The 24,688-nt window shown below is 46.3% G+C and overlaps 3 protein-coding genes across 5 annotated transcripts in view; all 3 read right to left on the bottom strand.

Moving 5' to 3' along the window:
* Positions 1–11,367, bottom strand: part of llgl2 (LLGL scribble cell polarity complex component 2) — a 69,958-nt gene extending 58,591 nt beyond the window's left edge. For all 3 annotated transcript variants that reach the window (XM_084323551.1, XM_084323553.1, XM_084323552.1), the window contains exon 1: positions 11,155–11,367. The gene's annotated coding sequence lies outside the window, so the exon portion shown is untranslated. The remainder of the gene's footprint in view (positions 1–11,154) is intronic.
* Positions 11,368–12,112: 745 nt separating this feature from the next.
* pkd1b (polycystic kidney disease 1b) overlaps positions 12,113–24,688 on the bottom strand; it is a gene marked incomplete at its 5' end in the record, with an annotated part of 79,895 nt that continues 67,319 nt past the window's right edge. The window contains 4 exon segments of the mRNA XM_084322312.1: positions 12,113–12,671; positions 20,847–21,009; positions 22,318–22,468; positions 22,770–22,951. Coding sequence (XP_084178438.1) covers positions 12,597–12,671; positions 20,847–21,009; positions 22,318–22,468; positions 22,770–22,951 — 571 coding nt within the window. The 3' untranslated portion in view covers positions 12,113–12,596.
* On the bottom strand, positions 14,382–15,517 carry LOC311235230 (BTB/POZ domain-containing protein KCTD11-like; the record flags this gene model as incomplete). The annotated part of the gene is made up of 2 exons (XM_084322640.1): positions 14,382–14,909; positions 15,095–15,517. The coding sequence occupies 2 exons, from the start codon at positions 15,515–15,517 to the stop codon at positions 14,415–14,417; spliced, it is 918 nt and encodes a 305-aa protein (XP_084178766.1). The 3' UTR covers positions 14,382–14,414.

Genomic DNA, 24,688 nt, shown 5'->3' with positions numbered 1-24,688 from the left:
TTGTTCATTTCAATACCTGTAATAGTACAGTAGTCCACAAACATGTGCATTCAGTTAAGTTGGAATATGACTAATACAAACAGTTCAGTTTGTCAGGTACATGCAACACAGATTACAGTGTTTACATCTGTCTGCTTGAGAAAATACCATGTTCTGGCAGGGCTGGGCAATATAACGATAATTATCGCGATATATTTTAATAATCGATATCGAAAAAATAAAATATCGAAAAAATAAAAATCATTTTTTTTACCTGCAACAGGGCAGTTTTAAACCCAGAGACAGTGGACAGACTTGTCTTTCTTGCCTGCAACTTAAAGTAATGGCTTTGCTTGTCCAAATGACAATACTGACCAAATTGAGATTTATTTTTCTCTTGTGCATTTATTTTGTTTCCTTTCTAATTTAAAATACAGTTTGAAACCGTCTGTACACAGTAGGCTATGTGTGCTAGCAGAGCTATACTCCAGTCACGAGTCACGGTGCACATGTGGTTTGTCCACCAAAAAAGTGTCAAAAGATAGAAAAGAAACGAGCAGAGCCAGAACTGTTCAACTCCCCTGGAGCCACAGCCAGCAGAGAAGCCGGTTTACTTTCGCCTTCAAACCAGCTGCAGCCTGAGAACTGGAGTGTGAGCGGATGTAACACTAAAGATGGCGGCAACGACAAAGAATTGCTGCAAAATAAACACACATCTGCTTAAAATATATATATATATTTTTTAAATAATTATAACAATATCAATAATATCGAATATCGAGTGATATTCGATATCGTTATCGAGATATCATTTTTGGCCATATCGCCCAGCCCTTCTGCAAATGATTGAAGTGAGATGAACAGACTGAACATTATTTTATTAGATAAAACATGTCGACAAAGTTTTACTTTGCAGTTGAAAAAAAGATAATAAATTTAAATTTAAAAAAATTTAAAAAATATTCCGCAATACTCAGCGTATCGCGATATATTTAGTATCGCGATACTATCGTATCGTGACGCAAGTATCGCAATAGTATCGTATCGTGAGGTCTCTGGCGATTCCCACCCCTAGTGCATAAGTACACAGTATATACTATCGATAATCTACCGTTTATTGGAAAACGATTCATAAATAGGCCGAAAAATGACGACGTGTTTTGTGTATTCCACTAAAGGGCGGTTCCTGCAGAATCTCTTTTTTCTGGAAGTTTAAAAAAATAAGCGTTTTTCAAAATGGTATAAAACGGAAATGTACCGATTAAAAAACAATCCGTTTAGACAATGTTGACTGCAAACAAGTCATTGATAAGTGACGGGCGTATTAGACACATAGCCATAATTTAATTAAGATATAGTTTATGCGTTCGCAAATGTGCTCACCCTTCTCATTGAATAGAGCGCTGGCACTCAAGCGCTAATTCTAGCGCCCCCTGCTGGCACTCAAAGTGTTAAAGAAGACGTGTCCGGCCCATGGGGACATTAACGTGTGTTGTCGGGCCTAGGGATGCACCGATCCGACTTTTTCAGTCCAGATACCGATACCTGGGTTTGGGTATCGGCCAATACCGATCCGATACCCATTGTCCAAATTTTATAACTTAATCCACGTTTTTATTTTTTTTATTAAAATATATTTTGTTTTTAAGAATTGTAAAGGATGGGGCGGTCAGGTGGCGTAGCGGAGATTGCGCTCGTCACCTATGCAAGAGGCTGCGGTCTCGACTCCCGGAGTCAGCATTGCCTTGGCTTGGGCTGATCGTTATACTAACCCATTTGGCTGGGTTAGGGAGAGGGAAGTCATGGGTGGGAATCTGGCGTCAGGTCTGGGCGCCTGCTCAGCGGAGGCAGGACTTGATGAAGGCAGCGTGACCTCCCACGCGTTACACTTCACACTTCACCAATGAGAGTCCTCGCTGCCAGGTGAAAAAAAAGTGTCACTGGCTGTCGCCGCGCGTGTCGGAGGAAGCGTGCGGATGACTTCAGGGTTCCCTTGTACCGACCAGTAGGAGAACATGCGCACAACAACCAGGTAGGGGAGGGGGGGAATTGGCACAACGACTAAATTGGGACGGGGAGAAAACCGAGAAAAATCTGAGAAAGAGAGGATTAAAAAAAATAAAGAATTGTAAAGGATCACAGGTGTGTTTTTGATTTGTTGTAAACAAAGACAGAAAATAAACTTAATTCATTCAATTAATAAACTGTATGCCTCACTGTGTGGAAGAGACTGGGATCATTCTTTTGTGCAACAAGGCAACATCAGGCTCGACTTAAAACATTACTTTCCTAACTTAGTGAAACTAAATGTAACAAATTAACACATAGATATAAATGTACTGAATGGTTATTTCTTATTTTATTTATTATTAAAATAAAAATACAAAAAATACGTCCTATATATTTCTTTATACCGATACCCGATCCAGCTATTTTACCGATATCGGCGGCCGATACCGATACCAATATCGGAGCATCCCTAGTCGGGCCTTACAAATAAATTAGATTTTTTATTTGATTTAGGAGAAGAGTGGGACACAATTCCGTATTGAGATCGTTACACACCCGGCAAATAAACACATTTATTAAAACGCAGAACACTGGGGGGGAAAAATGTATTAAATCAAAATAAGAGAGCCACTGCATTTTGCTCATCGATGCAGAAGTGCAGCAGATGGCATGGTGATCAGCCCCCCCCCCCCCCCCCCACTGTGTGCACGACATGGTCTCGGACCGCACCGACTCGTCTCCACCTTAAAAAGGAAACTGGACTCGCTAAGCTCTCGTCACGTGAAAAGGGAAAAGTCCAACCGCAGACCGTCTCCAAGCCTCAAGACTCTCTCTCTCTCTCTCTCTCACTCACTCCGCCCTGCCCCAGCAAAGCTCTCTCGCCCCGAGTCGTGACACTAAAGAATGTCCACGTCAAAGGCAGCTGAGAAGAGGGTCAAATTTCACACACAGATTAGGTCCCAAAGGCCCCAAATTCCGATGATTTTGATCTAGGCCTAGAGACGGTGAGCCGCGTACGCGACGACGAGGAGGATAGGAAAATCATAGCCCTGCTGCTGCAGACGGACCTAAAATATGATTGGATCTGAAACATCATCATCGCCCGTGAGCCGTGACACAGGCCAGACCTGCTATGAGTCATTATTTTCCGCTGTAAACCAGCTCATTTGTCTCGATCCAAACTGAGACATAGTTCTGTTATTATTATTACACTCTGGTATCAGATTCGGCAGTGCTGGCTAACTCACTCACTCACTGCTGGGTCTGGCTCACACACTATTTCCCAGAGTAAACTTCCTCAAAGAGCACGACAACAGTGTGGAGCTGATTAGGAGTCGTTAGTTAAGATAGCGCCCCACGACAGTTCAAATGAGTCCTGCTGCAGTCACCGTCACCGGCTGCCAAAAGCTGCAGACAGTGATGTCTGGCGGGACACAGGGAATGTTCTGTGCTGCAGACAGACGGACGTCCAGCCAGAAGGAATATCTAGTCATAATGTGGGGAAGATAACTGCAAATACTACGTCATTAACGGCGGGGCCCAGGTTTGTCTCGTCAAGGCGACCGCGGTTGTTGTAGGTCATTGAATTGAATCGTTGCCTGAATAATCGTAATCGAAATTAATCGTTGTGAGGTCGCATCGTTACACCCCCTAATGGCAACACAGCACGTGTACAAGCGTTTATACAACGGCATGCAAATTTCTCGATTCTGATTGGCTGAAAGTCATTTTACACGTCTTTATTGGCAACAATTCCACGCTGCTGGCCCAGGACCCGCCCACAACCGACCCACATCACATCACTCCGCCGGATCACAAGAAGGTGGACAATAATCTTTACAAATGGATATGTTGATAGCGACTAAACGACTAAATATCAAGCGATTCTGTCACAGCGAATGTCTTAGTCGTTTAAACAATGTTGGATGATGTAATTGATGGGTCTTGAATCATTCTGTATCAAAAGAAAAATCGCGGATTGATTGATTGATTAATTTACAATTTTCTTTTCAATTTCTTTTTCCTTTCGACTGTCAGCGCTCGCTCTAGTCTCCACCCACCGCCACCCCCCCCCCACACACACACACACACACACACACACTGCCTGCAACGCGGGGGATAGTCAGACTGAGAGAGCTGGGTGCTGCGCTGTTCTAAGTGAGCATGGCCTATTGAGTTGATTGATTGATTGATTGCTAATTTTATTACTGTACGCTTGGTTTCCAACTGGTTAAGTTTAGGCCCTCTACAGTAGGTTTAAAAAAATAAATAAAAGAATAGGGCGAAGAAAACGTTTTTTTCCTATAGGGCAAAGAAAACGTTTTAATTTGTTTTACCTACTTTATATAGAAGCATCTAAGAATGAAGTTCTATGGAAAGTAGGTCTGCATTCCCTTAACAATTGTGTGTATTGAGCCGTACTGTATTGTACCAATTCTGCATCTGGTAATAAAATTTTCAATCAATCATTCCAATAATACACAGTTGGATGTGTTAGTTGGTTGGATGCACTTCAAGCTGCTTCCACATGAGGCAACTTCTCTCAATCATTCCAATAATACACAGTTGGATGTGTTAGTTGGTTGGATGCACTTCAAGCTGCTTCCACATGAGGCAACTTCTCTCAATCATTCCAATAATACACAGTTGGATGTGTTAGTTGGTTGGATGCACTTCAAGCTGCTTCCACATGAGGCAACTTCTCTCAATCATTCCAATAATACACAGTTGGATGTGTTAGTTGGTTGGATGCACTTCAAGCTGCTTCCACATGAGGCAACTTCTCTCAATCATTCCAATAATACACAGTTGGATGTGTTAGTTGGTTGGATGCACTTCAAGCTGCTTCCACATGAGGCAACTTCTCTCAATCATTCCAATAATACACAGTTGGATGTGTTAGTTGGTTGGATGCACTTCAAGCTGCTTCCACATGAGGCAACTTCTCTCAATCATTCCAATAATACACAGTTGGATGTGTTAGTTTGGTTGGATGCACTTCAAGCTGCTTCCACATGGAGGCAACTTGTCTTTTTTGTAGTTGTGGGAACTACTTTTTCTGGCGGATGGTTTTTTCAATAAATCTTCGATTAATGTGTGTTTATTGTATAGAAATAAGGTTGGATGAATCTGGCAGTTGTATAAAAGCTTTACACCACTTGCAGTCGTGATTTGTGAACAATAAACCATGCCTAGGGGGGTCTAATTCTGTCTATTTTTAATACTGATTCATTCTATGTCACACTTTATGCATTGCTTTTATTTTGCACGATTCCCAATACAAGTGGGTGGGGCCTCAGACCCTGGAGGTGGGTGGGGCCTCAGACCCTGGAGGTGGGTGGGGCCTCAGACCCTGGAGGTGGGTGGGGCCTCAAACCCTGGAGGTGGGTGGGGCCTCAGACCCTGGAGGTGGGCGGGGCCTCAGACCCTGGAGGTGGGCGGGGCCTCAGACCCTGGAGGTGGGGGCGGGACCTGTGCAGGAACCATTCTTGGGGTTGAACAACACAGAAATCTATCACAAAAAAAGGGAGGTTATAATGTACAATCGCTGCTCATTTTGTGCCCGTCTGTAATTATGAAGGTGCTATAATACAAATAACACTTTCTTTATAAAAAAAATAAATAAAAAGTATATAAAAAGGTTTGATAAATTAGTGAATCGATTCTGCCCCCACCCCTATGAAACAGCCAGATCACCACCCCGCCATGTCCTATAGTGGAGGTAAATGTCAACCGAGACAAAAGGTGGGAGTCTCTCTCTCTCTCTCCGGGCTTCACTCAGACATCGCTTATTAAAGCTTTTGTAACTTGCAGCCGCTGCACCCTGGTGGAGATTAATTGTAGGCTTTCATTTGACTCGACGGACGTTCAAAGCGGGGCTTAACCGGCCATTAAATGCGCTGGAAGTGTTATTCTCTCGGACCAAGTGCTCATCGGGGGCGGCGGGCTCCAAAATGAACACAACAATTAGCTAGCTAGAAGAGAGAGCGGTGTTTATATATACCGCCGGTTGTTACAGCTGGTTCGACCTCTCTCTGGGACCGCACGGCCCCTTCTCTCCGACGTCAGTGTACGACGTCAGTGGGGGCCGCGGCCTGAGGCCACGTGTGACTGAGGAGGACGCCGGGATGATCCAACGAACCAGGCGACGTCATCCTGTCCCAACTAGAAAAGAGACGCTCCTGCTCCTAGATAATACAGAATACCTCGCAAACGTCATAAAGCCAGTGGAGAGAAGTTTGCTATGAAAAAAAGTGTCAAAATGTATCAGCCAATCAAACATGGACTACAGGCTCTTTTTTAAACGACAGAAGAATAGTTTATATGGCCCAGGGGGAACATAACTCAATGTCATGTTTTTTGGTTCGCTGTACTGCAGGGAACAAATGACAACGCTGGCAATGAGTAACATTTATTATACAGCGAGACAGGTTTGGTGGGGAATCAGGCGGTTAGTAATGTCACAATGCACATGATGCTTTGATTGAATTTCCACAAGCCTGTAGACGCCTGGACACCATTGATACGATTACAAAAGCCTGTAGACGACTGGACAGACACCATAATGTGATACAATTACAAAAGCCTGTAGACGACTGGACAATGTTGATACAATTACAGGGAAGTCCCCAGAGAGCAATTTATGCTTCCTATAGTTTCAACAGGTTCAGTTTGAAAACGATGCCAGATCAGAGGCGAGTGAGACAAAGACTGAATGGATTGGTTGCATTTTCAGTCAAATACTACATTATAATATGCCATAGCTCTTCCATTCTAGACAAGATATGGATTATCCCTGCAATTTCAAATAGCCAGCAAGGTGCAACAATAAACCTGGTTTTTGGCAAGACTAAATAACCCTGACTGGATGTCAGTCATGTCACAGTTAAGACATTTGTCACATCGTTTGATCTGCAGAGAGACTGAGCTAATTTCACACGAGGTAATAAGATGGAGAAAAATAAAAGTAGATGTGGTATAAACAACACAGCACAACACAGTCAAAGCCAGAGGGCCATCCCGTCTTAGTCCAGTCATGTGTTCAACTTCATCACATTTCTTTTTACAAGTGTTGGTTTTTCCCCCCATGCTGAATGAGTTGGGCTATTTCCTGGTAAGCACTAGATTTGAAGGAGGTCCTTCTGCATGATTGCATTTAGGAAACAGGAATTTAGGAAATTCAAGGAACATTTTCCAGATTCCTCAAATAAATCAACTTAAAAAAAAATCTACGAAGCCCCATAAATCATAGTGGAGTAAGTCGACTAAGAGTTGCTTTAGAGAGCAGCCCCACACACGGCCCACGAGTCTTGAAACCAGACCAGCTCAAATGTGTGGCAGATCCATCAGCTGTTCCAATATGGAATCCCAAAATTCCACCCCACGGAAATATCTCGCTCAAGAGCCGAGAAGAGGCTAAACAAAATCCTGTTGTGCTTTTGCAACACTCGAGTGATGTCATCAAATTCCCAGCGTATATATCGACTGCACCATCAAGAAGAGAGCGGGGGAGAGTCGACGCCGGGGAGGAAAAGAAACGCTTCGTGTAAACGTGCCCGGACACGGCGACAACAAACTACAGACGAGACCCGACAGGGCAGCAAAGAAAGTACCGTCTCTCTAAACAACATTGCTCGCATACTCCCTTCGCTGTCAAGCCAGGCGACGAACAGCCACGGAACGCCCGGCATCCAAAATATTCTACATATGGGCTTATGCAATTATTGGCAGCTTTGTCAGCACTTGTTAAAAAAAAAGAGGGCAAGAAAATGAAAATAGCGTCATAAGAGTGGGCATGACATTCTGATAAAGCCGCGATGATGAACCCCATAATATTTTTTAAACAGTAACTGGGTTCATGTTCGACGCTAAAAGGTGAGTCTATAAAATCACCATATTCTTCACGCAGACAATGAAGAACCTGTTAGACGGCTACATGAGACCCCGTGGGCCCGAGAGAATTTAGCTGCACTGGCAAACGTGGCTCGCTGTGGGGGGGGGGGGGGGGGGAGAAAGGTTGTTCACAGGACAACAAGGAAGTGGGAATGGTGCAAGACTATGAGTGTGACGCTTCACTGCGATCCACAACTACATAGCTGGGCTATTATTAATGGTAGTGGTGATGATGATGACTCCTCTCTTACTCAGCATCAAATCGCTGTGGTGCGATTGGTGCTTTATATATTAGCACAGAGAGGGGGGGGGGTCAAGTCAACCCCCCCCCCCCCATACAAAAACACTCCTCTTTTCCACAGTACTAGTGGTGGTTGGTGTGCATGTGTGAACAGTCAGAAATAAATTCCTTTTTTGACCCCCCCTGGCCAGTGTCGGCTCCTCCCCCTGGCCTGTCCACTCACACAACAACAGGAGGAGATCTTGTCAGTTTTTTGGGTGTGGCCGGCAGGATGTGTCAGTCGACTCCCACCGACGCACCCCCTCTTTTCCTGTAATCAGAACCAGAGAAAGAGAGGAGCGAGAGCAGCCCAGAGGTTACTACCCAGGCCAGAGTTCCTCCTCGCTGGCATTAGGTAGGGTGGGCTGAGCTCGTCCGCTCGTCCTTAGCCTCACTGCACCTTTTAACGTTAACATCCACTTGACAAAGGCGTTGTCGTGTTATTATCACACAGACTTCTGACTTCACAGCGAGTGGCAGTGCAATAAAAACAAAAGAGCAAGAAACGTGACAAGCTTTCCAACGACCCGAGACGGGAGCAGGAACTAATTGTTTCGCGGCTCTCCGCACAAGCCTTGTTCATTGTTTTGGGTTGTTGTCCTGTGTGTCGATGTTTACGTTATAAAAAAGCACCAGAGGCCTTGTTGTGTGTGTGAGGACGGACAGAGAGTGTCTGAGGTTCTCTAGTTGCCCTCTACTTCCTCTGCAGTCCAGTATTAGTAAACCACAGACGAAGCCTCTCCTCCACCGTCACGTAATGTCTTCCACATTGTCAAGAGGTACAAAAAAGAAAAAAAAACTAAAACGTGAATCAAGTTAACAGGTAACAGAACTGCCAACGCGACAAGTCTGTGGACTGGACGAGGCCTTCAGATTCAGAGGGTTTAGGTCGCCGGGCTTTCCGCCTCCCGGGACGCCTTGTCATCTCTGTGCCAAGGTCGACTGAATTAACTTTCAAAGTGAAAGTCACCACCGGCGCGCGAGAAAGCCTTTGAGAGGCGACAGATTACAGAACATTCACGGGGCTTATCGTGAATCATAATAAGAACGACAACACTTTTGCGAAAGTAGGATTTCCTTGTGTGTGCACTCACCTCGACATTTGTGTGTCACAACAATAAAAAGCGAAGCGGTGACACGCATGCGTACTTTAGACCACGACATAAAATGTCTCTGGTACATTATTAATTCAGCGGGTATGTGCTACAAGGTCTTGCTTGGCCTAGATTTGGGAGGGGCATTTATCTTAACTCCACAATAGTTTCAGGTGGACTGTGTGAAGGGCACTGGGCCATGCTGGGAACAAAGGCTCTTTTGTTTGGCTGGCCTTGCACAGGTGCAGGTGGGAGCCGGAAAGCAAGGACACTGCTCGACTGTCCCTTCACCAGTGGATATAGTCCCAGACTATGGGAGAGATCAGTCTAATACACTTGTACGGGAGTCGGATGACCAGGCTTCAAGGCTTGCACCCGATTCGCCTCGGTCTCAGAGCCGATACGAGGTGGAGAGGCAGAGAGGATGAGATCATAATGTTTGCAGACAGGTTCACAGAATAGCAAGCAAACATTACAGGTGACAAGCGAATGACTCACTTCCCATAAGCGTCGATGAGAATGAGAAGAATGTGGACTAGACTGTGAAGGGTGTTTAAAAATTGGGATAGTGTTCGCCAGGAGTGTTGTTATTCTGAGGGGGGGGGGGGGTGGATTGTTGTCATTTCGTTTCGAATCCTCTTAAAAAAACTGGACAAACCTGTATGACAGAAATCCCACGCCCCCCTCCTCAAACTGACAATTACTCATTGATGAAACCAGACCGTTGACTGGAAAGCCTTACTACGTGACACACCTTGTTGAATCCACAGCGTTAGTCTCTCAATCTCGCCAAAGTTACACGTCACAAACAGTACTGTATTTGTAAATCTGGTATGTCATAAATGTATAGATGTAGCAGTACTGTCTATCTGTATGTCATGATGAATGTAAAATGATGTAAACAAGACGAAAGTCTTTCTCTGGTCTGCATGATCCCCTTAACAATTGTGTGTATTGAGCCGTACTGTGTATTTAATTGTACCCATTCTGCAATCTGTTAATAAAAATGTCAATCAATCAATCCCCCTTATGCGAAGGCAGACACTAATTAACGTGTGGTGGTAGCTAACGTTAAGCTTAACACATTTAAGTTCAAATGATAACTTATTGCGATTTATTAGTTAGTTAACGTTACTTTTTCTAAACCCCAGAACAGCGTTATAATATGTTTGAATGGGAGGTTTCAGTAGCTTCCTCGCTAGGCGTGTGGTGGGATATGAAACGTTAGTGTTATTAATATTACCATTAAGAGATGAGCTAGTTGTTGATAGCTAGTGGCTTTCCACTTTAAACAAAAAACTCACTGCAGCACCCACTTTAGACACTAACACTTTATATTTATTGGCAAAGAATTTGCACTACAACAACCCATACCTCATTACACCTTACTGTAAATTGTACCTCATCCAATTTCTGCATTGTACTGTATAGTATATTGTAACTCAGTTACTTTTCTACTCTGCATTGTATATATATTGAACACTTTTGTCTACGTGCTTGACTTCTATTTTATACTTACTATACTTATCTATTTGTATCTAGCACAATCTCTGGAGCAAAACAGAAAGAAGCATTTCATATCAAAGTATTTCTGTACTTCTGTAGGAACACTCATGCAGAAACTTTAACCCCTGCCTCCCTCCTGTTAGCTCGCTTGTTGATGTGTTGGTTAGCTTCAGTTAGCAGCCAAGTCTGGTGATAATAAAGGGTAACGTTAGCAGCTAACTTAGCTTGTTGAAGTCCGCCCAGGACACATAGCTACCCTGGAATAATACGACGTTAGTTAACTAACTAACTAGCTGGTTAACGTTAGCCCCAACTCTCTCCAGCAGCAGCAGCACCTGTGGGGCGACAACAACACAGTAACGCTCCGGGCCCTCCCTGCTGCTCCAAACTCACCTGCTGCTGGCTCCAAACAGTCTTCAGGCTCTTCTTGTGTCCACTGTTTTGAGTCGCTGGTGGTTATTAATAAAACGTCTCGTGTATTATGTCCAGCTTGGTGTCGTTGTTGTTGGCTAGCAAGTAGCAACGCTGTCCTCCTCTCTCGAAGTTGGGTTGAGTTTCCCTCTGGCCGCTGAACGCTCCTCCACACCGCTGCTCTCTCTCGGGTTCCTCCTCCTCCACTGCTGCGGCTCAGCCTCGGTGTTTCCTGCTCAGCAGCGCGGCCAGCAGGGCTCCACTGGACTGGTTAGTCTCGTCGCTGACTCCTCCCTTGACACCACCCACACACACACACCCACTGGCCTGGATTAGAATAACAATTGTATTTGTGTAATTTGTTTTTTTATTTGTAAAGTAAAAAAAAAAAAAAAAACATAATAAGTTATAACCATAATATTGTGAAGGAGAAGTTAGAAGCCTAGAGAGAGGCTTATCGAGAACTTCCCCTGTTTTGTAAAATCAAACATGTACAAATTCAGTAGAGTAGAGTAGAACACTTTTAATCAGACGTGTAATTTAATGAAACCATACAATTATTGGAAAGAAAAAATCTCAACCAAAAAAAAAAACATTATACTAAAAACAATGTGTCCAAATTATGCCCTGGCCCCTCAAATGTATATACTCTCTTTTTTAGACTCTTTGTATCACAAACAGTACTGTATTTGTAAATCTGGTATGTCATAAATGTATAGATGTAGCAGTACTGTCTATCTGTATGTCAGGTATGTCATATATGCTATGATGAAATGAAAACGGGGGACCCTGATGTAAACAAGACGAAAGTCTTTCTCTGGTCTGCATCCCTTAACAATTGTGTGTATTGTACCCATTCTGCAATCTGTTAATACAATTTCCAATCAATCAATCAATCAATCAATCAATCAATCAATCAATCAATCAATTCGAATAACAATTCAGTAGAGTAGAAAACTTTATTAAATCAGATGTGTAATTTAATGAAACCATACAATTATTGGTTAAGAAAATCTCAACAAAAAAACAAACATACTAAAAAACAATGTGTCAAAATAAAAAAAGGACATTTTGCAATTCCACTTTTTTTTCAATCATACAAATAACATTTAAAACAATTATTTCACTGATATAAACATGATGGGAAAAAATAACCCTGAGGCTTGATTCATTTGATTTGAGCATAGCACAAAACTCACCACTTGTTTTCATAGCAAGGCACTTTCCCCCTCACTTAACACACAGAACCCCTTACAACCCGGCCCACACAATCACTTCACCCTCTTTTACCACTCATTTAACAGGGCGCGCTCTCTGTTAAAGCAACGTCAATAATAATTCAGACAAGCCGTAAACACAATGCATCTTTTGTGGTTTGTGGTCGTGGCACACAGGGAAAATGTCCACGACGCACGTTATTCTGGTCACGGAAGACTGAGAACCCGAGATCCCTCTGAAGGCGTAGTGATGTAGAACGTTGGGGTTCCACTGTATCGTTCCTGTGAAGGAGAAGGGGGAAAAAAAGAAGCAAACATATGAGTATAAAAATAAAATATTAGTAAAAAATATCAATACAAATATTATGTGAAAAACATTAACTCATCCAGCGCCATCGCTTAATGAGCCAGGGGGCGCTAGAACGCCATCGCTTTAATCAATGGGGAGACTGCGAGATTATGGGTTTATTATGGGATTATGGATATGGGTCTAATACACCCGTCGATTGTCAGTGAGTTGCTTCCAGTCAACATGCACAAAACTGATTGTTTTTTCATCCGTACATTTCCGTTTTATACCGCTTTGAATATGAGTATAGTTTGTGATTCTTAGTAATCCCAGGAAAAGACGCGATAATAGCATTTTAGTGGAATACACTAAGCACGTTGTCATTTTTCGCCCGATTATCGAATCTTCCTGAAATCAACGCTAGATTTCTAATCGAGTGCAATACCGGCTGGAAGGCGTAGGCGGCGGTATTTGCCCTTTTTGCGAGCTCAGACCCATTCCCAATGATAACATCAGGCTGGATGGATGAAAAAATGAATGGATATAGCTAATAAAATAAATAACGATTAAAACCAGAGTTTTCTCGTGATTGGCGCTGAACGGTTGGCGAGTTAACCCGACTTTTCTCGTGACTGGCGCTGAATGAGTTAAAAGAAAATACGAATAATTATTCATAAAAAAATAAGGGGGAAGGTAAATGTGAGTGGTATTATGAGATGTATTTAGTTATATTTGTATAAGTCACTAGCAACGCTACCATCAGCTTGTCCACAGGGAGCCCATGGGTCCGTCCCATCTCATCCCATCCCAGGAAGGGGGCTAGGGAGGCTGCAAATAGGACGGAGCCACAGGGGTTGTTTTCAAACCAGGCACCTTTCCTCTCCAACCCGACACTAATCTTTTCCTCTCGCACACTTCCTCCTTTACCCCTTCCTCCTTGCTAAAATTACACACTCAAATCCATAGCTCATCTGACCCCCCCCCACCCTCACCGCACCAAACCCGAAAAGGCCTTGGAGCTGCAAAACGCACCAGGCAGAGAAAATTATGGTACAAATAATTTGCCGTTTAGGCCCACTGCTTGACCCAACAGACCTATGATGAGACGTGCGAGATGAAACCACTCCAGAGAATCATTGACAAACTTTTTTATTCAGGACAAGGAAGGAATTATGACATCAGATAAATGTCTGGATGTAACAGTACTGTACAGTATATCTGTATGTCGTGTATGTCATAAATGTCATGATATATATCTGTATATCTGTATGTTGTGTATGTCATAAATGTCACGATGAATTGAAAATGGGGGACCCTGATGTAAACAAGACGAAAGTCTTTCTCTGGTCTGCATCCCCATAACAATTGTATGTATTGAGCTGTACTGTATTGTACCCATTCTGCAATCTGTTAATAAACTTTTCAATCAATCAATCAATTCAGATTTTGCAAACAAAACTGGTCGGATAATCAGACGGGCAGGAGGAGTGAACCGTCTCTCTTTCTGAGTCACGCTATACGGTTCCACCCAGTTCCCCCTTTACCACCACGACTGTTGTCCAAAGCTACGGTGACACATGTTATACTAAGAACAAGATAAAGACTTCAAAAATACAAGTACAAGTCAAGTCTAGAGGGTAGCCGGTTAATACGGGACTGTTGGCGATCATCCGTAGTTGTCGACTGCGTCACGCCTCAGTGGTGCTTTCAGTCGGGTCTAAATGCGTCCCGAGGCCTCAGCGTTTCACAAGCCTCAGCGAGTTGCAGTTGAGAATGTCCGCGGGGTCGGGGGTCACGGAGTCGACCTTGAAGCCCTCGGCCAGCGACGCCGTCAGCAGCTCCTCTATGAAACTCCGCGCGTCCACTATGTCGCGGTGACTCCGGAGGAGCGTGTCACCGCCGGCCGTCGCCGCCACAGCGGCCTCGGGGTCGGACGCGGTCAGCCCCCGGTAGCGCTGCTTGTCGTACTGCTCCTGGGGCAGTCCCTCGGGCTTCGGCACCCACTCCAGCCGCAGCCGGTTGTTGTTGTTGTTGTTGTGCCCGCTGCCGGGGTCGCCGGGCCGCGCTGGGCAGAGGAGGCCCTGGGGGGTCCGGTAGGAGAAGCGCTCGCAGAGCAGGGCCAGGAAGGCGCTCCACGTGCAAAAGAGGTCGACCGTGAAGACGCGCACGGAGCACGTGCACAGCTCATAGTTCTGTGGCCCCTGGCGCAGGTTAAAGTGGAGCACGCGCACCTGGGGGGGAAGAGACGGCACAACATGCTGACCACGCCCCGCTGGAGACTGTACACAAACAACAGGTCTGCTCTTTCCATGTTGACACACACACACACACACACACACACACACACTCTCTCTCTCTTTCACATGCACGCACATCAATGGGCTTTTATTTACACACCCGCATACAAAAGACACACCTTGCTGTCAATGTCCACAGTCAGCATGGCTCCTAGGGGCCCGCCTCTCACCAGGCTGATTGGCGCGGACGCCTCGCGTCGGCGAATCTCCTCCAGCAGGGGGCGTATCTGGAAGAAATCCGCCTCCCTCCGGAGCAGGGCGAGCTCCGGGAAGCCCTGCGGCAGGTCCAGGGAGCCGGAGCGCAGGTAGTTCAGGACGTGCCGGAACGCCTTGCCGTCGCGGTCTATGAACACGTTCCCGTCGCGGTCCCTCAGCGCCGTGGGGATCTGCCCCCCCGTGAACATGGCGCCCAGCATGGACTGGCGGCAGCGCGTCAGCGTGTCCAGCGTGGTGGTGTAGATCTCGCCGCCGACGTTCAGCGACACCGGGTCCTGGAGGAGGGAGTTACTGTCGTCGCCCGCCGGCGAGTTGAGGTTCAGCATCTCGTTTCCCCCCGTGTCTCGTTATCCTACTACAGGGAACCCTCGGAGAACGCCAGGGGGTCCAGCGGGCCTCTGTGGTCGTCGGTCTCCACTGAGGAGGATGCTGCTCTGCACCAGAATGCCACGGGATCGAGGGACGTGGCGCGTTTCAAGTGTTTTTCGTTTTTTCCCCCCCGAGACACACTTTCGGCGGCAAAGTGAAACAGTAACCGGGAAACGGCAGAGGTAGACGTATAAGATGCGAGAAAACCTGCCAAGTCTGTTTTTCCCAAAGCTCAAAGGAACATGAGAAAAGTTCCATATACGTCCAGTTTTTCCTTTTTACGTTGGAAAGACAAACTGTATCGTGTTAAAAGTGCTCAAATCGGTGTGTGTCCACTTGGCGGTCCCCCCCCCCCCCCCCCGCCCCCCGTTCTAACATCCTTGTTGATTTCTCTCCATTGGGGATTGCAGATGGTGTCAGTGCGACGTGCCAACAGCAGGCCCTGTTGCATAAGACCAACGCTGACAGTGTTTCAAGCAGCCAGAGACGGAGAGAGAGGGAGCGAGAGGGAGAGAGAGAGGGAGCGAGAGGGAGAGAGGGAGAGAGAGAGAGAGGGAGAGGGACACAGAGATCAGACCCGCATGCTAATAACGGGACACTTCTGGTCCCACGTCTCAGCGGAGCTCGCTTTTATTCTCAGCTCATGCCCCCCCCCCCCGATCTCACACACAAGCTTCACACACACGCGCGCACACACACACACACACACACACACACACACACACACACACACACACACACACACACACACACACACACACACACACACACACACACACACACACACACACACACACACACACACACACACACACACACACACACACACACACACACACACACACACACACACACCGTCTGGGGCTGTCTGGGCAAGACACGGGGGGGGGGGGACTGGTCAATTTGTCTGAAATGTCCCCCTTAAAGTGACAGCCGTAGCTCTGAAAGGCGCTTTCTATCCCCCAGTGAACAAACGGAACAAAGGCCACACAGCTCAGGAATCTCCCCGACGCTGAAATAACACATTTGGACGTTCATTCAAAGTTAGGCTAAAGAGTAGGAAAACGGGGTTTAATCTTTATGTTTTATTTTTTTGCTGCACTCCAAAACATCGAGATAAGAGCAGATAACACGGAGCCCCTTTTTGCAAGAGAATATACTTTCCTATGCAGCCAAATGTGCCAGAATGTGAATGGTGAGTGTGTGTCGACGCTCACCTGTATGTGCAGTATGGTCCTGTCGCTGGCGCGGGCCTGCAGCAGGGTGACTTAGCCCCTTTCGTGACTGTGATGCACGCCAACAAGGTTTGGGCCGGCCGTCATACTAACTCAGTTAGCGGGTGGAAGTCGATGGGTGGTAATCTGGACGTTGTGGACAGCGACTCCTACAGGTCGGTCAGGGCGCCTGCACAGCAGAGGCAGGAAATGGCGGGGGGGTAGTGTGAGCCTCCCACACGTTACACCCCGCCAATGAGAGTCCGCGCTGGCAGGTGAAAAGATGCGACAGGCTGCCTCCTCGTGTGTCGTAGGGGACACGTGATGCAAGGCTTCTATCCTCCCTACAACCGGCCAGTGGGGGGCATATGCGAGCAACGTTCAAGACAGGGGAGGGGAGAATTGGCACAGTGGAATTGGGATCGGGAAAAAAAACAAGTATCGCAGAGAAATTTCAAAAGTACTCACAGTTGCACGAGGGTCTTGGACAGAGAAACGCAGTGGTTTGAAAGCTCGCCGTTGCTAATAAACATTTAAAATAATTTCTTATAAACAGCGAAGAACGCATGGCTGCTCTCCCCCGAACACCGCAATGAGGAGTAGGGTATATCTGCAGAGCCGCACTGCCGTCTCGGTGATGTTTACACGTTTATAAAAAATTATTTAAAATGTTTATTAGCAACGCCGAGCTTTCAAACCATTGCGTTTCTCTGTCCACAAGACCCCCCTGTGCAACTGTGAGTACCTTTGACATTTCTCTGCGATACTTGTATGACGAACGTTTGGCGTCGGACCAGTTCTTCAGAGTTAAAATAGGGTGGTTTCCTATGCAAGGGACTGTGGATTCACTCGGCCAAACCTCGTTGGCGTGCATCACAGTAGGGCTGGGCGATATGGAAAAAAATCATATCGCGATAACGATATGATAATGTTATCATATTTCTCGATATCGATAATTATCGAATTGTTATAAGTATAAAAAAATAAAAAATAAAACAGATGTATGTTTATTTTGCAGCAATTCTTTGTCATTGCCGCCATCTTTAGTGTTACATCCCCTCACACACAAGGGCTACATCTGCTCCTCCCTCCCCATCAACATGGACCCCCTGCAATTTGCATACCGCCCCAACAGGTCCACGGAGGACGCCATAGCCCATGTGCTGCACACAGCAGCATCACACCTGGACAAGAGGCAGGGGAACTATGTGAGAATGCTGTTCATCGACTACAGCTCAGCATTCAATACCATAGTCCCCTCCAAACTCATAGCCAAGCTCAGGGACCTGGGCTTGAACTATGACCTCTGCCAGTGGGTCTTGGACTTCCTGACTGGCAGACCCCAGGTGGTGAGAGCAGGCAACTGCACCTCCTCATCCATCACCCTCAACATAGGGGCCCCCCAGGGCTGTGTTCTGAGTCCCCTCCTCTACTCCCTGTACACACACGACTGTGTGGCTCAGCGGAACAACAACACCATCATCAAATTTGCTGATGACACAGTGGTGGTGGGCCTGATCTCTGCCAACGACGAGAGGGCCTACCTGGAAGAGGTCAAGGTCCTGGCGGGATGGTGCCAGGAAAACAGCCTCTCCCTGAACGTCAGCAAAACAAAGGAGATGATTGTGGACTTCAGGAGGTCGGGGGTCAAGGACTACAGCCCCCTCAGCATCGACGGGGCACCGGTTGAGAGAGTCAACAGCTTTAAGTACCTCGGAGCCTACATATCCGAGGACTTGACATGGACCACACACATTGACAGTGTTGTGAAGAAGGCACGACAACGCCTCTACTTCCTCAGGCGCCTAAGGAAGTTCCAAGTCAGTCAGAAGATCCTTAAGAACTTCTACTCATGTACAATAGAGAGCATCTTGACCGGCAACATCACCTCCTGGTTTGGGAATAGCACTGCACAAGACCGAAGCAGACTACAAAGAGTGACACATTCAGCCGAACGCACAATTGGAGGGGGGCTCCCCACCCTCCAGAACATTTACAACAAGCGTTGCAAGGGCAAGGCTAAGAGAATCATTAAAGACTCCAGTCACCCGAACAACTGCCTCTTTGAACTGCTGCGGTCAGGCAAGCGATACCGGAGTCTCAAGGCGAGCACAGAAAGACTCAGAAGAAGCTTCTATCCCCAGGCCATCAAGTTCAAGTTCAAGTTCTTTAATAGTTGTCATACAGAAGTACAGAATACTTTCATAAAAAATGCTTCTTACTGTTACGCTCCAGAGACTGTGCTAGACAAGATAGTATCAAATAACATAATATAGCATGTAATTTAGAAGAAGAAAAATGAGGTCACAGTGTTCGGTATAGACATATGTACAATGTTCTGAGTTACCATATAATATACAATACTATGCAGTGTACTAATGTACAGTACTATCTAGTGCAAAGCAGAAATGGGATGAGGTACAATTTTAGGTACAATTTACAGTAAGGTGTACGAGTTGTAGTGCAATCCTTCATCAATAAATATAAAGTGTGGGGAGTGGGTGCTACAGTGTGTTTGTTTAAAGTGGGTGTGTGCTATAAAGTGTGTGGAGTGGGTGCTACAGTGTGTTTGTTTAAAGTGAGTGTGTGCGTGTGGATGTGTGTGCTATGTGCGTTTGGTGGTTGTTGTTGTGTAGTGTTCAGGCTGCTAAACGAACAATGAACACTACACAACAACAACAACCACCAAACGCACATAGCACACACATCCACACGCACACACTCACTTTAAACAAACACACTGTAGCACCCACTCCACACACTTTATAGCACACACCCACTTTAAACAAACACACTGTAGCACCCACTCCCCACACTTTATATTTATTGATGAAGGATTGCACTACAACTCGTACACCTTACTGTAAATTGTACCTAAATTGTACCTCATCCCATTTCTGCTTTGCACTATATAGTACTGTACATTAGTACACTGCATAGTATTGTATATTATATGGTAACTCAGAACATTGTACATATGTCTATACCGAACACTGTGACCTCATTTTCTTCTTCTAAATTACATGCTATACTATGTTATTTGATACTATCTTGTCTAGCACAGTCTCTGGAGCGTAACAGTAAGAAGCATTTTGTATGAAAGTATTCTGTACTTCTGTATGACAACTATTAAAGAAACTTGAAACTTGAACTCCAGTTCTCAGGCTGCAGCTGGTTTAAAAGCTAAAGTAAACCGGCTTCTCTGCTGGCTGTGGCTCCAGGGGAGTTGAACAGTTCTGGCTCTGCTAGTTTATTTTCGATCTTTTGGCGCTTTTTTGGTGGACAAACCACCGCACATGTGCACCGTGACTCGTGACTGGAGTCTAGCTCTGCTAGCACACATAGCCTACTGTGTACAGACGGTTTCAAACTGTATTTTAAATTAGAAAGCAAACAAAATAAATCTCAATTTGGTCAGTATTGTCATTTGGACAAGCAAAGCCATTACTTTAAGTTGCAGGCAAGAAAGACAAGTCTGTCCACTGTCTCTGGTTTTAAAACTGCCCTGTTGCAGGTCAAACAAAAAAAATAAAAAAAAAATAAACGATTTTTCGATTTCTTTTAATTTCGATATCGATTATTAAAATATATCGCGATATTTATCGTTGTCGTTATATCGCCCAGCCCTACATCACAGTCACGAAAGGGGCTACAGGGTGACTGTGTTGACGCTCACCTGTATGTGCAGTATGGTCCTGTCGATGGCGTGGGCCTGCAGCAGGGTGACGGTGTTGACGCTCACCTGTATGTGCAGTATGGTCCTGTCGATGGCGTGGGCCTGCAGCAGGGTGACTGTGTTGACGCTCACCTGTATGTGCAGTATGGTCCTGTCGATGGCGTGGGCCTGCAGCAGGGTGACGGTGTTGACGCTCACCTGTATGTGCAGTATGGTCCTGTCGATGGCGTGGGCCTGCAGCAGGGTGACGGTGTTGACGCTCACCTGTATGTGCAGTATGGTCCTGTCGATGGCGTGGGCCTGCAGCAGGGTGACGGTGTTGACGCTCACCTGTATGTGCAGTATGGTCCTGTCGATGGCGTGGGCCTGCAGCAGGGTGACGGTGTTGACGCTCACCTGTATGTGCAGTATGGTCCTGTCGATGGCGTGGGCCCGCAGCAGGGTGACGGTGCACCCGCCGAAGCCTCCCCCAGTCATGCGGCTGCCGAACACGCCGTCTACCTCCATGGCTGCGGCCACCAGCTCGTCCAGCTCCCTGCAGCTCACCTCGTACAGCTCCCTGGCAGAGGGACGGCGCGCATGCAGAATGTCATTATAATACAGTCATAAATAATACATAATACATAAGTAAGTACCGTACTTTTCGGACTATAAGCCGCGGCTTTTCCCCCCATTTTTCGACCCTGCGGCTTATATAACGGTGCGGCTTATATGTGGACAAAACCCGAAATTCGAAATATTGCTTTTTTTACTGCATTGAAATGTTATTTATCTGTTCCCTTATTTACTTAATACAACTTGTAAATGAGTTAATTCTTGTTATTTGTCCGACAGTATTGTGTCCCAATGGGAGTCATTCTCTGTAGAGGTGGGAGTCATTCTCTGTAGAGGTGGGAACTTAAAGCTCAATATAAGAACGGCCATGCACCACCACCCACAGAATCGAGAAAGAGCAATCAATCGTCAATCCTTTCCGTGTCCGGGCCGCGTGAGGTTTCCCGTGTTGAGTCAAATTAAGCCGCAGGCTCCACTCCTTACATATGGTAATTAAACATTAAAACACATGCGGCTTATAGTCCAGTGCGGCTTATATATGTACACATCATTCAATTTAGCTGCTGCGGCTTATAGTCAGCTGCGGCTTATAGTGCGAAAAGTACGGTAGTAATAATACATACAGTACGTCGACATTTCTCTACAATTCAGGCAAACGAGGTGACCGGGTTGACGGGTGTGCGATATCAAAGCGAATGGCGGATTTACACTTTAAAAAAAGGCCCAATCCTTAATCCGAACGTAAAACAAGAATAATTCACTTTTATTCATTTCTTTTCATTCTCTAGTTGATTGGTTGAGCTCTTGAGCCAGTGGCTAAAACTAGAAAAGGGACAAAAATGAGTTTTACAATTTTTTTATTTTGTAGTTGTAAAAGATTTGCCAACGCTGAGTCAAGCAGATTATAGTCTTCCAAGAATATTTCAATATACCCCCACATTGATATGATCCAAAAGAAATGTCTTGGTTTGGAGCTTTTAAAAAAACGGTTATGCAGTGGATCTAGGGCTGGGCGAAAAATAAAATCCCGGATTATTTATTTTTTAAATCCGATTTACGATGTTATTCGATTTTTTTCTCTTGAGAGCAAAACCAATATTATTTTTTATTTGACACAAAAAAATTATCAAACCAAGATGAATGTCCCTATTGGGATTGAAGTGCAAACCTAACTTTCACCAATCTTCACTTTTTGTCAAATAAAAGGCGACTTAATTTTTTTTTCTTTTTTAAAAAATCGATTAAAATTTTTCTAAATCGTCCCAAATCGATATCGATTAATCGCCCAGCCCCGCTTGGATCCATTCCGTACCTGAGGGAGTTGTGGCTCTCCACCATGAGCCGGCCAAACTCCTCGTAGGAGCCTCTCTTCAGAGCCTCGGCAGCTCGGGCCGTCCGCTCGATCTCCTCGATCACGTGACGAGCTCTGCGATAGGTCACCTCGTCCAGCCGGGTCCTGGCCTCTGAAACGGTAGAGAAAAGGAATCCCAACCTGAGCATGAGCCGTTCAGCCATTGTGTAGTAGTGTGATGTGTGCCCGGTGCCAGTGTATGGTAGCCATTGAGCCTGCGTAGCCCAAGGTTGGGTGCTACACAGTGGTGGTGAAGGAGGCAATTTCCACCCTACATTGTGGGGAGCGCTTTGAGTGTCTAGAAAAGCGCTATATAAATATAATGATCATTCATTCATTCATGACATAAGATCAAAATGGCCGCCGCGTGAATATGGTGAATCGAATAGAAACGAGATCGCCTCGTTCCTCACCTTCCAGGTCCGTCATGGTAGCGTCCCTGAGACTGGCCTTTCCCAAGATGGCGGCGGCCCCCTCACACTGTCTGCGCCGGCTGGGGTACTCGCTGCCGGTCAGGGAGTGTCTGACGTTGGAGTTGGTGATGAGGATGACCAGACCCGGGTCAGACAGTGGCACCGGCGTGGCCTGCAGGGACCTGAGACAGCCGGGGGGCGCGACGACGGAGTTAGTGTTATAGAAACGCTGTCGTGTTCTCTCTGCCTCGCGCCATTGACGATCTGCCCTCTCTCTTTCCCCCCCTCTCTCTCTAACCCCCCTCTATCCCCCCTCTCCCTCTTTCCCCTTCTCCCCCCCTCTCTCTCTCCCCCTCTATCTCCCCCCTCTCTCTCTAACCCCCCTCTATCCCCCCTCTCCCTCTTTCCCCTTCTCCCCCCCTCTCTACCCCCCCCTCTCTCTTTCCCCTTCTCTCTCTCCCCCCTCTCTCTAACACCCCTCTATCCCCCCTCTCCCTCTTTCCCCTTCTCCCCCCCCCCCCTCTCTCCCCCCTCTCTGTATCTCTCTCTCTTCCCCCCCCCCTCTCTCCCCCCTCTCTCTCTCCCCCCCTCTCTCTCCCCCCCTCTCTGTATCTCTCTCTCTTCCCCCCCCTCTCTTCCCCCCTCTCTCTCCCCCCTCTCCAAAAAGGTGGATTACTATACTACTACTTATTGTTATTGAACACACACAAACACGCACTGCACCTTAACATGCACATACACTAAACGCAAGACACTGCGTGTAGTGTAAATAATTGACTATTTTACTTCATCTTATCTCATTTTATATTTGATCTTACTACCACTACTACTTATTGTGACCATTCTTGTATTCATTGTTGTTTCTTCATTGTGCACCGTTGAGTCTGAGCTCGGAACACAGACATGTCATGACCTGCAACGCCCCTGTATTGTTGTGTATTTGACAAATAAAGAACTTGAACTTGAACTAAACAACAATCACCAATAATGCAGGACACACACACACACACACACACACACACACACACACACACACACACACACACACACACACACACACACACACACACACACACACACACACACATCTATAAATAAAAAGTTGGCTGTGTGTGTGTGTGTGTGTGTGTGTGTGTGTGTGTGTGTGTGTGTGTGTGTGTGTGTGTGTGTGTGTGTGTGTGTGTGTGTGTGTGTGTGTGTGTGTGTGTGTGTGTCTGTCATGGAAGTACGTCACCAAGGTGCGCAGAGAAGCTAACAGCAGGGGGGGGGGGGGGGGGCATGAAAGCCAGAAAGGAAAGGAATCTAGAAAGGAAACGAGAGAAAGCAGGCTCTGGATTTGCACCTCTTGTTGTATAGAACCTGCAGGGGAGGTAGTGCAATACCCGTGGTACGCTCGGCTGAGCGCACCACTCTCTGTAGGGCCTTCTTGTCCTGTGCCGTGCTGTTTCCATACCAGGCAGTGATGTTTCCGGTCAGGATGCTCTCTACAGCTCCGGAGTAGAAGGACTGGAGTATCTTCCCCGATACTCTGAACTTCCTTAACTGTCTCAGGTGGTAGAGGCGCTGCTTCGCCTTCTTTACTACTGTGTCTATGTGTGTTGACCATGTCAGGTCCTCTGAGATGTGGACCCGCAGGTACTTAAAGCTGCTCACCCTGTCCACGGTAGCCCCGTTTATCATCAGTGGTGTGTGTGTCTCCTGCTGCTGTCCTCTCCTATAATCCACGATCAGCTCCTTGGTTTTACCAATGTTCAGGAGCAGGCTGTTGTCCTGGCACCAGCGGTCCAGTACCTCAACCTCCTCCCGGTAGGCCTTCTCGTTGTTGTCCGAGATCAGCCCCACCACCACTGTGTCGTCTGCAAACTTCACTATGGAGTTGGAGCTGAACTTGGCCACACAATCGTGTGTGTAGAGTGAGT

Source organism: Notolepis coatsorum (assembly GCF_963971535.1).
Source record: "Notolepis coatsorum genome assembly, chromosome: 10".
Taxonomy (NCBI): Eukaryota; Metazoa; Chordata; class Actinopteri; order Aulopiformes; family Paralepididae; genus Notolepis; species Notolepis coatsorum.
Note: the sequence above shows the minus strand (reverse complement) of the source record. Positions and strands in the feature narration are given on the sequence as shown.